Here is a 12,194-nt window from a genome sequence, read left to right as displayed (position 1 = left end):
GAGGCCCCAGAGTTATTTTTAGCCTCAGGGCCTTGGAAGCAGGTGTGGTCCAGGCTTGAAGGCCACGCCTGGAATGTGTTCAAGTCTTGTTGTGCGTGTCTATTTAGGAGCTCAGAATAGTGAGGAGGCCGCTGTATATACTTTGTTGAAAGATTTGTGCTTTTCCAGTAAGAGGAATGAAAGTCCTCTTGCAGGCTTATTTTGGAAACTTTATAAATTGAAATACATTTTAAGAGTGTTAGGGAATATATTCATTTAAAAGAGAAAACCATCTATGAATTCTTTGTGTAAAGAAGAAAGCTTTTGTATTAAGAGTCATATCCCAACGGACCTACTGAACCTCCAGGTTTATAGTCATAAGTGTGTGATTTAAAATTCAATTTCTTGTCCCTCCCTGCCCCCCAACATTATTGTTATTGAAAATAATTCTTTGTAAATTCTTCTGTGAAGTAGAAATCCAGCTTTTATCTTGAGGGTAAACATCAATTTTCCTTTATTGTATTGTTAATCCTATACCTTGTTCTAGCCCAAAGTTTTCTTAACGGTCCTGGTAAGGAGGAATGCAGGCGGGATGGCGACAGCCACTTTAGGCTCTGAAGTGTATGTCGTGCCCTTTTTCTAAGACGTTTTTGTACCTTACAAGATTATAGAAAGGAAAAAATAGTACCTTTTGAATGTATCCGTCATGTGCTCATGTGTGTATGTGGGTGTTTGAGGTTCTGCTTTGCTTTACTGTTTTGTAACTTGCTTTTATTCTCTTAATGGGTCATGACCATCCTTCATTGTCAAGAAGTATGCTTTCACACCATCATTTAAAAATGTTGCATGATACTGTGTTGCAGGATTCAATGTGACTTGTAGGTTATTTAGTCTCCTTTTGCTGCGCATGCAGACCTTTTCCATTATTTTTCACGTGTCTTTAAATTTTTTTTTTAATGTTTATTTATTTTTGAGAGAGACAGAGACAGAATGAGATTGGGTTGGGGCAGAGAGAGAGGGAGACACAGAATCTGAAGCAGGCTCCAGGCTCCGAGCTGTCAGCACAGAGCCCGACTCGGGGCTCGAACTCACGAGCTGTGAGATCATGACCTGAGCTGAAGTTGCAGGCTCAACCTGCTGAGCCACCCAGGCGCCCCTCACATGTCTTTTAACTGAAAGGTGAAGCAGTTTCTCATTTGTCACTTTGAAAAGATCCGTGTAAGCCATTTTGAAAGTATCTTCAGGAGAATAGTTTGGCTTTGTGGTTTTACTTATTTTAATATCAAAAGACTTAAAGTAGATAAAATTACAAAATATACTGTGATAAACTTGGGCTTAATTAGAAGTGGTGGAAGGTTTGGTGTTGATGATTCCCAATTGTTTTCCATTGCTTGTTCCCGGAGCCTTCTGATCTTCTTTGGAAAAATTAAATTATACCCTCTCTTTACCAGACTATATCCCACATTGTCCAGATGTTTACCCTGGTTGTAATATCATTAGTAATTTCACTCTTTGTCAGGAAAGTACACCTTATCTTTCATGTAGTGGCATTTTGTTGTTTTGGGGGTGCAGTGGACTAAAGATGGTGCACGGATAAAGATGATAAGCTTACATTAGTCTTACCAACCCCTTGAACACAGTAACCTAACTGACAGAGTCCTTGTGGTTAAGTGTTTGATACACTTTTTAGCAAGGGGAGCTCCATGAAAGCATTTAAAATTTTTTTAATTTAAAGATCCGTTAAACTGCTTCCTTGCTGTTTAGATCTATTCAAGCACACATCTTGTTTAACATGTCTTTGATCTTTTGCTACATTCTGTGCTGTAAAATCAAGATTTCATTATTAGGTACATTTGTGGAGTTGGAAGAATTATATTGATATTAGTAGTAATCTTTCTTGTTACAGTTTTTTTCATTTCATACAGCACTTTTTATTCTTTTGCCAAGGAACGCTTCTCCCTTTGTAGTTTTAGTAAGAAACTACTGAACTTGTGTGTGTGTGTGTGTGTGTGTGTGTGTGTGTGTGTATTTCACAGTAAAGTGTTCGAGTGGCTGGAAATACTTCATTCCTAATAGACCAAACCATTTTACTGAAGAAGGACGGAGCACCTACCGCATGATTAACTAGCACTTGCCCAGTTCAGCGTTACCTTGGGCAGCACTGTATTGATTGGCCTCAAGTCTTTGACAGAGAGAGAGAGCTGCAGCCTTCCCAGGATCCACCTAGCTCTCTCACCTCCTCATGGCTTGTACTTAACCATCAGAGAAAGACCTTTTCTGACTACTCTGTTTAAAATTGCAACTACCCAACTGAACTCTCCTTCCTCCCCTGGTTTGTTTTTTCTCCATAGCGCTTGTGTTGTTGCTGTTTGTTACTGTCTCTGGCATTGCATTAGAAACTCCAGCAGAACAGGAGTTTTCACCCAGCACATTTTTGCTGCATTTCTCCAGCAGTGCCTAGCACTTACTAGGTGCCCAACAACTGTTTGTCACATGACTGAATGAGTTACAGTAGGCCTGACAGGTGCTCAAGAAAATCAAGATGTACACATTAGTGTCCTTATCTGACCTCTATTTGGTTTGATCTGACTCTTTCCACTCCTGCCTCCAGTCCACCTTTATTGCAAATAACCTTTCCAACACATTTTTTCCTTGAGTCTCAGATTAAACCAACCACAGACCACATTTTCTCTCGCCCAGGGACTTCATGTAAGGATCCTTCTATTCCCATTCCCTCAAGACCACCTCATATCCAGGCCCCTCTTCGGGGCAGAGGGAGGGTAGAGTCCTTAGTTTTTAGGCAAGGTGCCTGGAGAAAGCATTATATGTTAGAGGGAGCCGTGGGTACAAGGAGTGTGTCTGGACTAGGTACATGGTGTGGTGGAAGGAGGGGAGGTGGTGGAAGGAGGGGAGGTGGAGGAGAGCTCCGAAGGATCAGGGAATGGGAAGCTAGGAAGACAGACAGGTGAGCACAAACAGGAAGCAGTGCTGAGGAAGGACAGAGGCTCCAGCTGAGCCAGTACCCAGAGTGCAGTGCTCTTCCTGATCAGAAACTGGGTGAAGTCTTCTCTCAGATCTGGACTCTACCTGGGCTGACCTGTGTCTGAAGAAAAGACATTGTATTTAGTCTTTGAAGGATGGCTGTTCTTCCAGCCTTTATCTGTGGGTCCTTGACGTATGTATAAACAACCTAAGCCTCTGATAGGAGTGGGTTCTTTCAGTGGTGCTGTAAGTTGGTGAGAGATGATGGTTTTATGGTGCTAACAAGTGCTGTCTCTACGTCCAGTACTGTCTAGACACTTGTGCTTCAAGCTTCAAGCAGTCTGTCCCATTATTGCCCCCACTTGTCAGAACGTGTCCTCTATTTTGGGGTAAGAAAATATGGTCAAGACATTAATAAGGTGACTGAAAGTACATTAAGCTTATATAGTTGTCATGGCTTTGGTGAGGGTGGTTTTTTGGGTGTTTTGTTTTGTTTTGTATTTGTTTTTTAATATATTTTACCAAATATTGGGCCTCAGAATTCCTGTTAGGGTTTGCCCACAGCATATGAGTCAAAGTTGCTTTAATCAGTGTAGATGGTTAAAGTCTAAGCTGTTCTTGCTTGTTTCCAAACTTCATAACCTGCTTTTTTCCCTTTTGATTTGTTCAGTTTTCCTGTTACTGAAAGTCCATGTTTAAGGCTCTGCCAAAGGCTGTTTAGTGTATCTTGTTGCCTATTTCCTCAGTTTATTGGAGGGAAAAAAAAATTTAAGACAAGCTTGTAGTTTAATAAAAGCGAACTTCTCACCTGATTGTATCCTTTCCATAAATTCTCTGAGAATTTGAACTTGAGCTCAAGCCCAGCCAAATAAAGCCCAGTCACTCTCCTCACTGAACAGGCAGTTCAGGCACCCCAAACCCATAGAATCATCCTTTCCCTGCCGAGAAATTCTTTGTAAAAGGAAGTCTTTCAAATGGAGATGTGCCTTTCTGAGGGGTGGCCTCTGTGTCTTCATAGGTCCTACCTTTCAGACATGCGGGCATGTTCTTGGAGCCCTCACCCTTACCTGCTGGCTGTAGGCCTTGATGTGGCCTTTAAGGCAGCTGTGCTTGGTGACAGTGGAGCTGTTGCTGTTGGCAGAAAGTAAGCCATGGGCAGGCAGAAGGGGGAAATTGTGTGTGGAAAAGGTTCTCCCCTTTTTTTCTGGTGGGATAGACAAAGTGTCGCTGTGACTGACCTGGAAGCCAGGATATTGCTGGGAAGTTGAAAAGGGAACACCTCCTCTAAGAACAGGAGGGAGATGCTTAATGGAATCATTTAAAAACTACCTTAAACTTAAAAAAATTTTTTTGTTTGGGCACTATGTTTAAGGTTATGTGCAAGTGGTGAAGAAAATCAAAAGAAAAAATTTTCCTTTTGCTAATTACTCTAGTGGCAAATACTGGTTTTTGTTTAGTCGAGCGGTACATTGTTCTTTTAATTAAAACAGACTCTCACTTGTTCACCCTATCATTAAAACACTGTTAGGCTTGGGGCGCCTGGGTGGCTCAGTCAGTTAAGCATCCGACTTCGGCTCAGGTCATTATCTCACGGTTCATGGGTTTGAGCCCCGCGTCGGGCTCTGTGCTGACAGCTCAGAGCCTGGAGCCTGCTTCGGATGCTGTGTCTCCCTCTCTCTCTCCCCTTCCCCCACTCATGCTCTGTCTCTCTCAAAAATAAACAAACATTGAAAAAAAAAATGTAAAACAGGCTTTTAGTTCTCTGACATAACTAATTCAGCAGTAGTGTACTTCATTTCATTGATACTCTTGCAGAGTAGAGTGAATTACAGTAAATAAAACACCAATTTCCATGATAAAATCATAGATAAATTTCCATAGGTAACTAAATAGAATCTAAAACATAAAGTAAATTACACAAAAACTTTAAAGTATGAATATTAACAGGGGAAGGCTCTTCTACAACTTCTGTTCATATTAAGTATTGTAAAATATTTGCCAAAATGGGTAAAATGCAAAATAAAGCAAAAGTGGTATTTTTTAAGGGAATTTGCCCATTTTGTTCCCTGATCTGTATAGTCATTTTTTTATACTAAAATGTTGCCTCAGCCTCTTTCCCTTCATAAATAAAGTTTTTTAAAACCTTGATTTCTGGGGGCGCCTGGGTGGCTCAGTCAGTTAAGCGACCGACTTCGGCTCACGTCATGATCTTGCGGTCCGTGAGTTCGAGCCCCACGTCGGGCTCTGTGCTAACAGCTCAGAGCCTGGAGCCTGTTTCAGATTCTGTGTCTCCCTCTCTCTGACCCTCCCCCGTTCATGCTCTGTCTCTCCCTGTCTCAAAAATAAACATGTTAAAAAAAAAATTAAAAAACAAAAACAAAAACAAAACCCTTGATTTCTGAAAGTGGGATGCTTTGCAAATATTTGTTTAGTGGCTCTGGTTAAGGTTACTAGTCTTTGGTATGATAAATACTGGTTTATTCCTTTTTGGAGAAATAGAAAACTTTATGTATAGAAAAGTATTCTTTCATTGTCTTCTGAAAAGCCTGATGCCACCCAGATTTCCTTGGCGGTAGACTGGGGCACCCCATCAGTCTCCTCAGAAGAGTCTTCCCACTGCTCCAGCTGCCTGCCCCTTCTCCTGGGTGTTGGAGGTAGGCCAGGGCTCCTCACCACAGTCCCCAGGCAGCCAAGAGGGCAGCACAGCTAGAGGGCCCGGAACACCTTTGTCTGGGTCAGTGTGATGAGGATCCGCAGCAGAGACACTGCTCAGGGCCAGTGCTGCCACCCCGGGTCCCTTAGCATTTTTCAGAGGGCTTTACACTGGTGGCTTCTCCACCTTCCACGGTCCCATGACCACCAGATAGGTGTCCCCTTTCCCAGGAACTTATGGTGCCATCCTGTCTTTGGGTGAGAATAGCCAGAGTCACAACAAGGTGTCCTTTAAGAGATGAGCCTGTACTTCATGAATGTGCACATCACATTTTAAATTTCTCTTAAGTCGGAGTAGTTGTAGAGGATACTGTCTGACTGGGATGCCATAAAACAGTTTGCTGACCTTTCAAGCATGCTATTAAGAATTACCCTTCAGCTTTTGGGTCCTCAGGTAAAACCCCTGATTGAATAGGTGTGATGTTGGGGGAAAGGGGGAGTTGTCTTTTAAGGTGAAGTATTTCTGTGTTTTAAAACATTTTTTTTATTAAAAATTTTTTTGTTAATGTTTATTCATTTTTTGAGACACAGAGACAGTGAAGTGGGGGAGGGACAGAGAGAGAAGGAGACACAGAATCTGAAACAGGCTCCAGGCTCTGAGCTGTCAGCACAGAGCCCGACAAGGGGCTTGCACCCATGGACTGTGAGATCATGACCTGAGCCAAAGTTGGATGTTCAACTGACCGAGCCACCCAGGCACCCCTCTCTGTGCATGATTTCCAAAAGTGTACGTATGGAAGATACATAGATTATATCACATTCTGATTAAATATGAGAAAAAAATAAAATTGTAGTATTTAAGTGAAGGAAAAAAGCAGGGTGCATAATAAGTGTATATACTGCGTAACCGGTTGAACAAAGGGAAGGAATATATATTTGTGTCTTATTCTGTATTCATTAAAAAAAAAAAAAAAATCTTTGGAAGAAATCAGAAGAAACTATTGACCATGGTTTCCAGTAGAGGGCAGGGGGGAGACCTGGGCAGATGGACAAGGGTAGGAGAAGGATTTTCAGTGTATTTATGTTTTTCATGTATTTGTTGGGGTTTCAGTATCATGGCAATTTTTAGTAGTTTTGTTGAAGTGTAACAAACGTAAAAGAAACTGTACATATTCATAGTATGTATACATTTTATACCTTTTTTTGAACCTTGTGAATATGTTGCCTATTAAAAATGGAAAGAAAATAGTTAAAACTTTAAAAATTAAACGTTTAAATAAATCAACAAATAGCAAAGCTGGCCTGTCCTAGGTTTTGTTATATGCACTTGGGCCCTTACAGTTCAATTCTAAGAATGTTTATTCCTTTTAACTTCTTGTAGAAATTTTGGGTAAGATTAGCTTGTGGTTTTGCCAACAATAAAATATTCTCTTGTCATCTTTTAAATCCTACCTGATGCAGAAGGTTTCAAAAACAAAACTGTCACAGACATGTTCCCGATCTCAAGGTACTGACATTCTTCAGAATGAACAGTGAATGCCCAGAAATTTCTAAATTAGGGTTGCAGCCTAGGACAAGGACCTGGCCAAAATTCTCTCACTGTAAATAAACAAGGTTTAAGGCAATTATTCCCCCACCTCCCATGCCCGCTCGGTAGGGCTCTGCCTCTCACATAAATCTGTTTGGAACTACAGAAAATCAGACTTTGGGCATAAAGGTGTGACAGGAGAGCTCCAGCTGACCTGAGTACAACATGAAAGGATGTGACTTCATCCTCATTTCACATTCAGTGCTTTGCTTCAATTACATCCTCATATTAGGGTCACTTGGCCCAGACCTTTTCTTGGTCAGGGAAAGGGTCTTTCTGCTTCTGGAACTCCTGATTCTGGTTCTCTAGGTAAGGATGTGCCCTACTGTTTGCTGTAGTCAATCTTTGGTTTCAGTGATTTGGGCTCAGGAGATTAGGCTGAAGGGAAGCAAAGATGAGAACTTTCTCATTCAACTTTTGCATGTTTGCTGTCTTCTCCCTCCCTTTGTCCCTTGATCTGCTAACCCAGATAACTGCTTTGTTCCATCCGGATTTTATCATTGAGAGGAGCCAATCAGACTTGGATATTCAGTGCCATGGTTGGAATCAACTTGCTCTTGTTCTCAGATTTCCACTTTCTGTGCCACCCGGGCACCTCCGTGGACAAGTCGAGCCATTCTTTCTCAGTCCAGTTTCATTATGGGAGCAGGTGCTTAGGGAAAACAGCGTAACCCAGTAGTAGGAGCCCTGGTTTGGGAATCAGATAATCCGAGTACAGGACCTTACACTGCTGTGAACTATGTCACTCAGTAGTTAGGATTTGATTCAATGCTGTATCCTTGGCAGGGGCTTTGCCAAAGTACATTCATTGATTGACTGGGACAGATTCTCTGCTCTGGTTTCTTCAGTTGAAGATAGAGATGATTTTTATACCTCATTGCCAGTAAGCTATACTAAAAATAAATACATTAAAATAAGACAAAAGATGGACAAATAATGTATTCTATATGGAGCTGATTTGTAAGGTGCGGGGGCAGAAATGGTTTCTCAGGAGCCTTCTAACCCCCTCTGTGTCTGGCTCTGAGGGAAAGAGTGCAGCTTGGTTGAAGCTCAGCCATATAGGAGGGTGGAGTTGCTTCTGTGTTTATCGGCTAAATGACATCTTTGAGATTCCAGGTGCAAGGCAGCTCTGTCCACCGTTGGCATCTTTAAGGTATTTTTCCTCCTTTCTCTTTATGATGAGTAGTTGCATTTTTTTTTTTTTAATTTATTAGAGTGTAAGCAGGGGAGAGGGGCAGAGGGAGGGGGAGAGAGAGAAGGAGAATCCCAAGCAGACTCCACACTCAACCCAGAGCCCAGCATGGGGCTTGAGCCCACGACCTTGGGATCATGACCTGAGCTGAATTCAAGAGTTCGATGCTCAACCAGCTGAGCCACCCAGGTGCCTGGGTAGTTGCATGTTTACTTACTGTAAATAACTTTGATAATTTTATCCTCCAAACAGACTTTGTGAAGAGATAAGGCCTACGTTACATCTACATTTCATAGATGAGGAAACTGTGGTTCAGAGAAGTTATATAATTTTCCAAAGTTAAGTAACAAGTAAATGGCATGGCCACTTCTCTTTGTATTCTCCATGCTCAGTTTCTAATCTGTAAGTCTGAAATTAGGAATAGGACCAGTGATGTTTGAGGGTTTTACCATCCTGATCAGAACTCAGTTAATCAAATACTTATTCAGTGTCTTAAATCATTTGTGGAGGATTTTACTTTCTTATAACAGTGTGAATTGAGTATCTTATGTACAAAGCACTATGGAGGCAGGACATGTAATACAAAGTCTTTACCATCAAATAGTTTACCCTGCAGAAGGTGAATGCCAGCAGTGGATATCTGGTGTTATGTAGTGTAGAGGATTTCCAGTGAGCAGAGATGGACCAGGGAGCTAGGAGTCTGAGAATATTGGTCAGGGCCAAGCTGTGGGCACAAAAGTCCCAACTGGTATCAGTTAGGAAGTGGCCAGTTAGGGCACTTGGGTGGCTCGGTCGGTTGAACGTCCAAATCTTGATTTTGGCTCAGGTTGTCATCTCAGGGTCAGGGGATGAAGCCCTGTGTCAGACTCTGTGCTGAGCGTGGAGCCTGCTTAAGATTCTCTTTCTCCCCCACTGCGCTCTCCCGTGCTTGTGTTCTGTCTCTCAAATACAAATAAAATTATATATATACATATATATGTATATGTATGTATATATATATGTATGTATACATATATGTATGTATATATGTATGTATATGTAAATATAAAGGAAGTGGTCGATTATAGGAGTTTGGCAAGAATAGGGACGCCCTGGTTCTAGTAGTCAGGGTTCTGTATGTCTGCTGTATGGTTGCTGACCTAGAGTCCCAGGTTGGGATGTGAGATTTTCTAAGGCTGCGAGTCAGTGATTCTCTTAAGAATGAGGCACCAGAAGATGAGGGGTAAGTCTGTGAAGGATCAGAGAACTGAGGGATGGAGCAACCAGGGCCAAAATAGCTGTGGGACTATCTCAGTTGGAGCTGGGTACATCACAGTCCCCCAGCAATTAGCTCAGCAGTTGGTATGACAAGAATATCAGCCATTCTTGTCCCTTCTTTTCCTTAAAAGGCAGCTGAAATTTATGAAAGGTTTTCCCAGGGCAATTCAAAGGGGCTGCTGTTGTGCCCTGGTGTGTGTGTGTGTGTGTGTGTGTGTGTGTGTGTGTGTGCGCGCGCGCGCGCGCGTGTGTGCGCATTCACATGTGTACACACACTCCTACCGTCACAGAGGTTCTGAAGCCTTCAGAAAAGATGTGTCTTGATAGTATGGGCTTGCTCACCTGGTCATAGGCTGTTCTTTGTGCTCTTTTCAGGAAATAAGCAAATAAAACCCATTTGGAAAAAATACTACTTCCAGCATCTTTTTATAGCTCTTTCAATCTCATGCTACAGGCGTGTAGTTCTGGGCCTCGGGTCATTATAATTCATGACTGTGTCTTCTTTTATCTTCTTTGGGTTTTTATATTTTGATGTAAAAGTGAATTACCATCAGTGGGATTTTCCGGAGCCATTCCTGTTTGTCCTTTTTGTTTGTTCAAATGAAACAGTGCATCAAGTATGGAATTAGATTAATGGAGTAAATATTATGAATCATACGCTCTCTCTAATCTGATGCTCTTTCTTTTTTTTGACCCCATGTTTTGTTTTCTGTCTCTGTCTTCGTGTAGGATTTTCAGTCCAGCGTAAAGCTGTTGGAGCGAGGAGCAAAGGTAAAGAATGATGTAATGCGCTGGCTGCCCCAAAGCATCTTTTGTTGTGGAATGGTTATTCCAGTCATCTCTTTATGAATCAAATGTGAGGGGCTGCTTTGTGGAAGGAGTCCTTTGCAAGAGCACATCAACAGGGAAAGAGAAAGGGACATTCACTTGGAGGGCTCTTGCTGAAAATGGGTTTAACTCTCCTTTTGCCAGTCACCACCAGCCTGACCTCATACATTTTTAGTACAATGGAGTGGCTGAGCCTTTGAGCACACCACCATTACATCATCGTGGCAAATTAAAGAAGGAGGTGGGAAAAGAAGACTTATTGTTGTCATGGCCCATGAGATGATTGGAACTCAAATTGTTACTGAGAGGTTGGTGGCTCTGCTGGAAAGTGGAACGGAAAAAGTGCTGCTAATTGATAGCCGGCCATTTGTGGAATACAATACATCCCACATTTTGGAAGCCATTAATATCAACTGCTCCAAGCTTATGAAGCGAAGGTTGCAACAGGACAAAGTGTTAATTACAGAGCTCATCCAGCATTCAGCAAAACATAAGGTAAATGTTTGCTTTTTTCCTTTTTTAAAATAGACACCCTGAATGAGGAATAATTGTAAAACGAAGTCTCATTTTTAGGGGAAAAAGTAATTTGAGTGAGTTTTGGTTGCTTTTTAAACTTTGGTACCTAAGGGATACCTCCAAGTAATTTACTAACCACGCTGTCACATTTCAGAATATTTCTAAACTATACAGAAAGGGTAACTTATTTTAATTTGGTCAAATGCTGTGTTTTCCTATTAATGGTTTGCTAAACTTTAAAAAAAATTAAATACTAATAAATAGTTATAGTTAATACACAATATTATTAGTAACTTAATACACAAAATTTATAATATGTGTATCAGAAGTTACTAAATTAATACATTATTTTGTATTATCTACAAATTTACTGAAAGGAGATCATTCTGTAAGAGTGCTCGGGAAGAAAGTGGAAACTAATTGTATTAGAAGTGCTGTTTATTTGTGGGAAGGGAAGGCACCATTGTTCAAGATTTAGGGATGTTATCTTCAAGGAAGGTATTTCTGGGATACCAAAATGTCGTCCTCATGGTAGGTAAAGCTGTTTCTTTTCTTCAGGAATGAAAATGAGTTCATGTTTTAATTTTACTAAACAACTGATTTATTTGTTTTGTAGAAACGTTTTTAAATGTTTCTTTACTTCAAGGGTTGTTAATGTTTATTTTACATACTGTTTTATGAGTTTTAGCCTTTTACAGTGTTAAGGATTTTAAACCAAGGCATTTGGAGCACACCTAACATCAATTTTGCCTTTTAAAAGTTGATTTTTACAAGTATCTTACATTTGTATGCTAGGTTTATCCAGAAAATTGACTGTGTCTCATTTTTATTCAGATTATTAATTGAAAGCGGGAGACAGTTATCTGCTTCAGCACCAGAGGATTGTGGGAGCTGCCTTCCTAACAGCCTCATGTTTGCATTGCAGGTTGATATTGATTGCAGTCAGAAGGTTGTGGTTTATGATCAAAGCTCCCAAGATGTTGCCTCTCTGTCTTCAGACTGTTTTCTCACTGTACTTCTGGGTAAACTGGAGAAGAGCTTCAGCTCCGTTCACCTGCTCGCAGGTAAGGTTTGTGGCAGAAGTGAAAGGACTTCGCATCTCACCGAGCCCTACCAGTGAGCAGTACTTGGCAGTGAGCTCAGCGTAAGATAGGTCATCACAACTGGGAATGTATTGGGTAAACTGATTTATTTATAGCT

At 41.2% G+C, this 12,194-nt stretch overlaps 1 protein-coding gene across 11 annotated transcripts in view; it reads left to right on the top strand.

The window, feature by feature from the left end:
• DUSP16 (dual specificity phosphatase 16) overlaps positions 1–12,194 on the top strand; it is a 90,133-nt gene that overhangs the window by 34,492 nt on the left and 43,447 nt on the right. For 7 of the 11 annotated variants that reach the window (XM_030321752.2, XM_030321744.2, XM_030321750.2 and 4 more), the window contains 2 exons: positions 10,380–10,973; positions 11,920–12,058. In XM_030321752.2, the coding sequence (XP_030177612.1) occupies positions 10,746–10,973; positions 11,920–12,058 (367 nt within the window). In that variant the 5' untranslated portion in view covers positions 10,380–10,745. Of the gene's footprint in view, positions 1–6,378; positions 6,401–10,379; positions 10,974–11,919; positions 12,059–12,194 lie in introns of those variants that run through there. The other 4 variants (XM_030321749.2, XM_030321753.2, XM_032593911.1 and 1 more) reach the window with 2 other exon arrangements.

The sequence above is a fragment of the Lynx canadensis genome, chromosome B4 (genome assembly GCF_007474595.2).
Source record: "Lynx canadensis isolate LIC74 chromosome B4, mLynCan4.pri.v2, whole genome shotgun sequence".
In the NCBI taxonomy this organism is placed as follows: Eukaryota; Metazoa; Chordata; class Mammalia; order Carnivora; family Felidae; genus Lynx; species Lynx canadensis.
The sequence above is the reverse complement of the archived record's forward strand: the minus strand, read 5'-3'. Positions and strand labels throughout refer to the sequence as shown.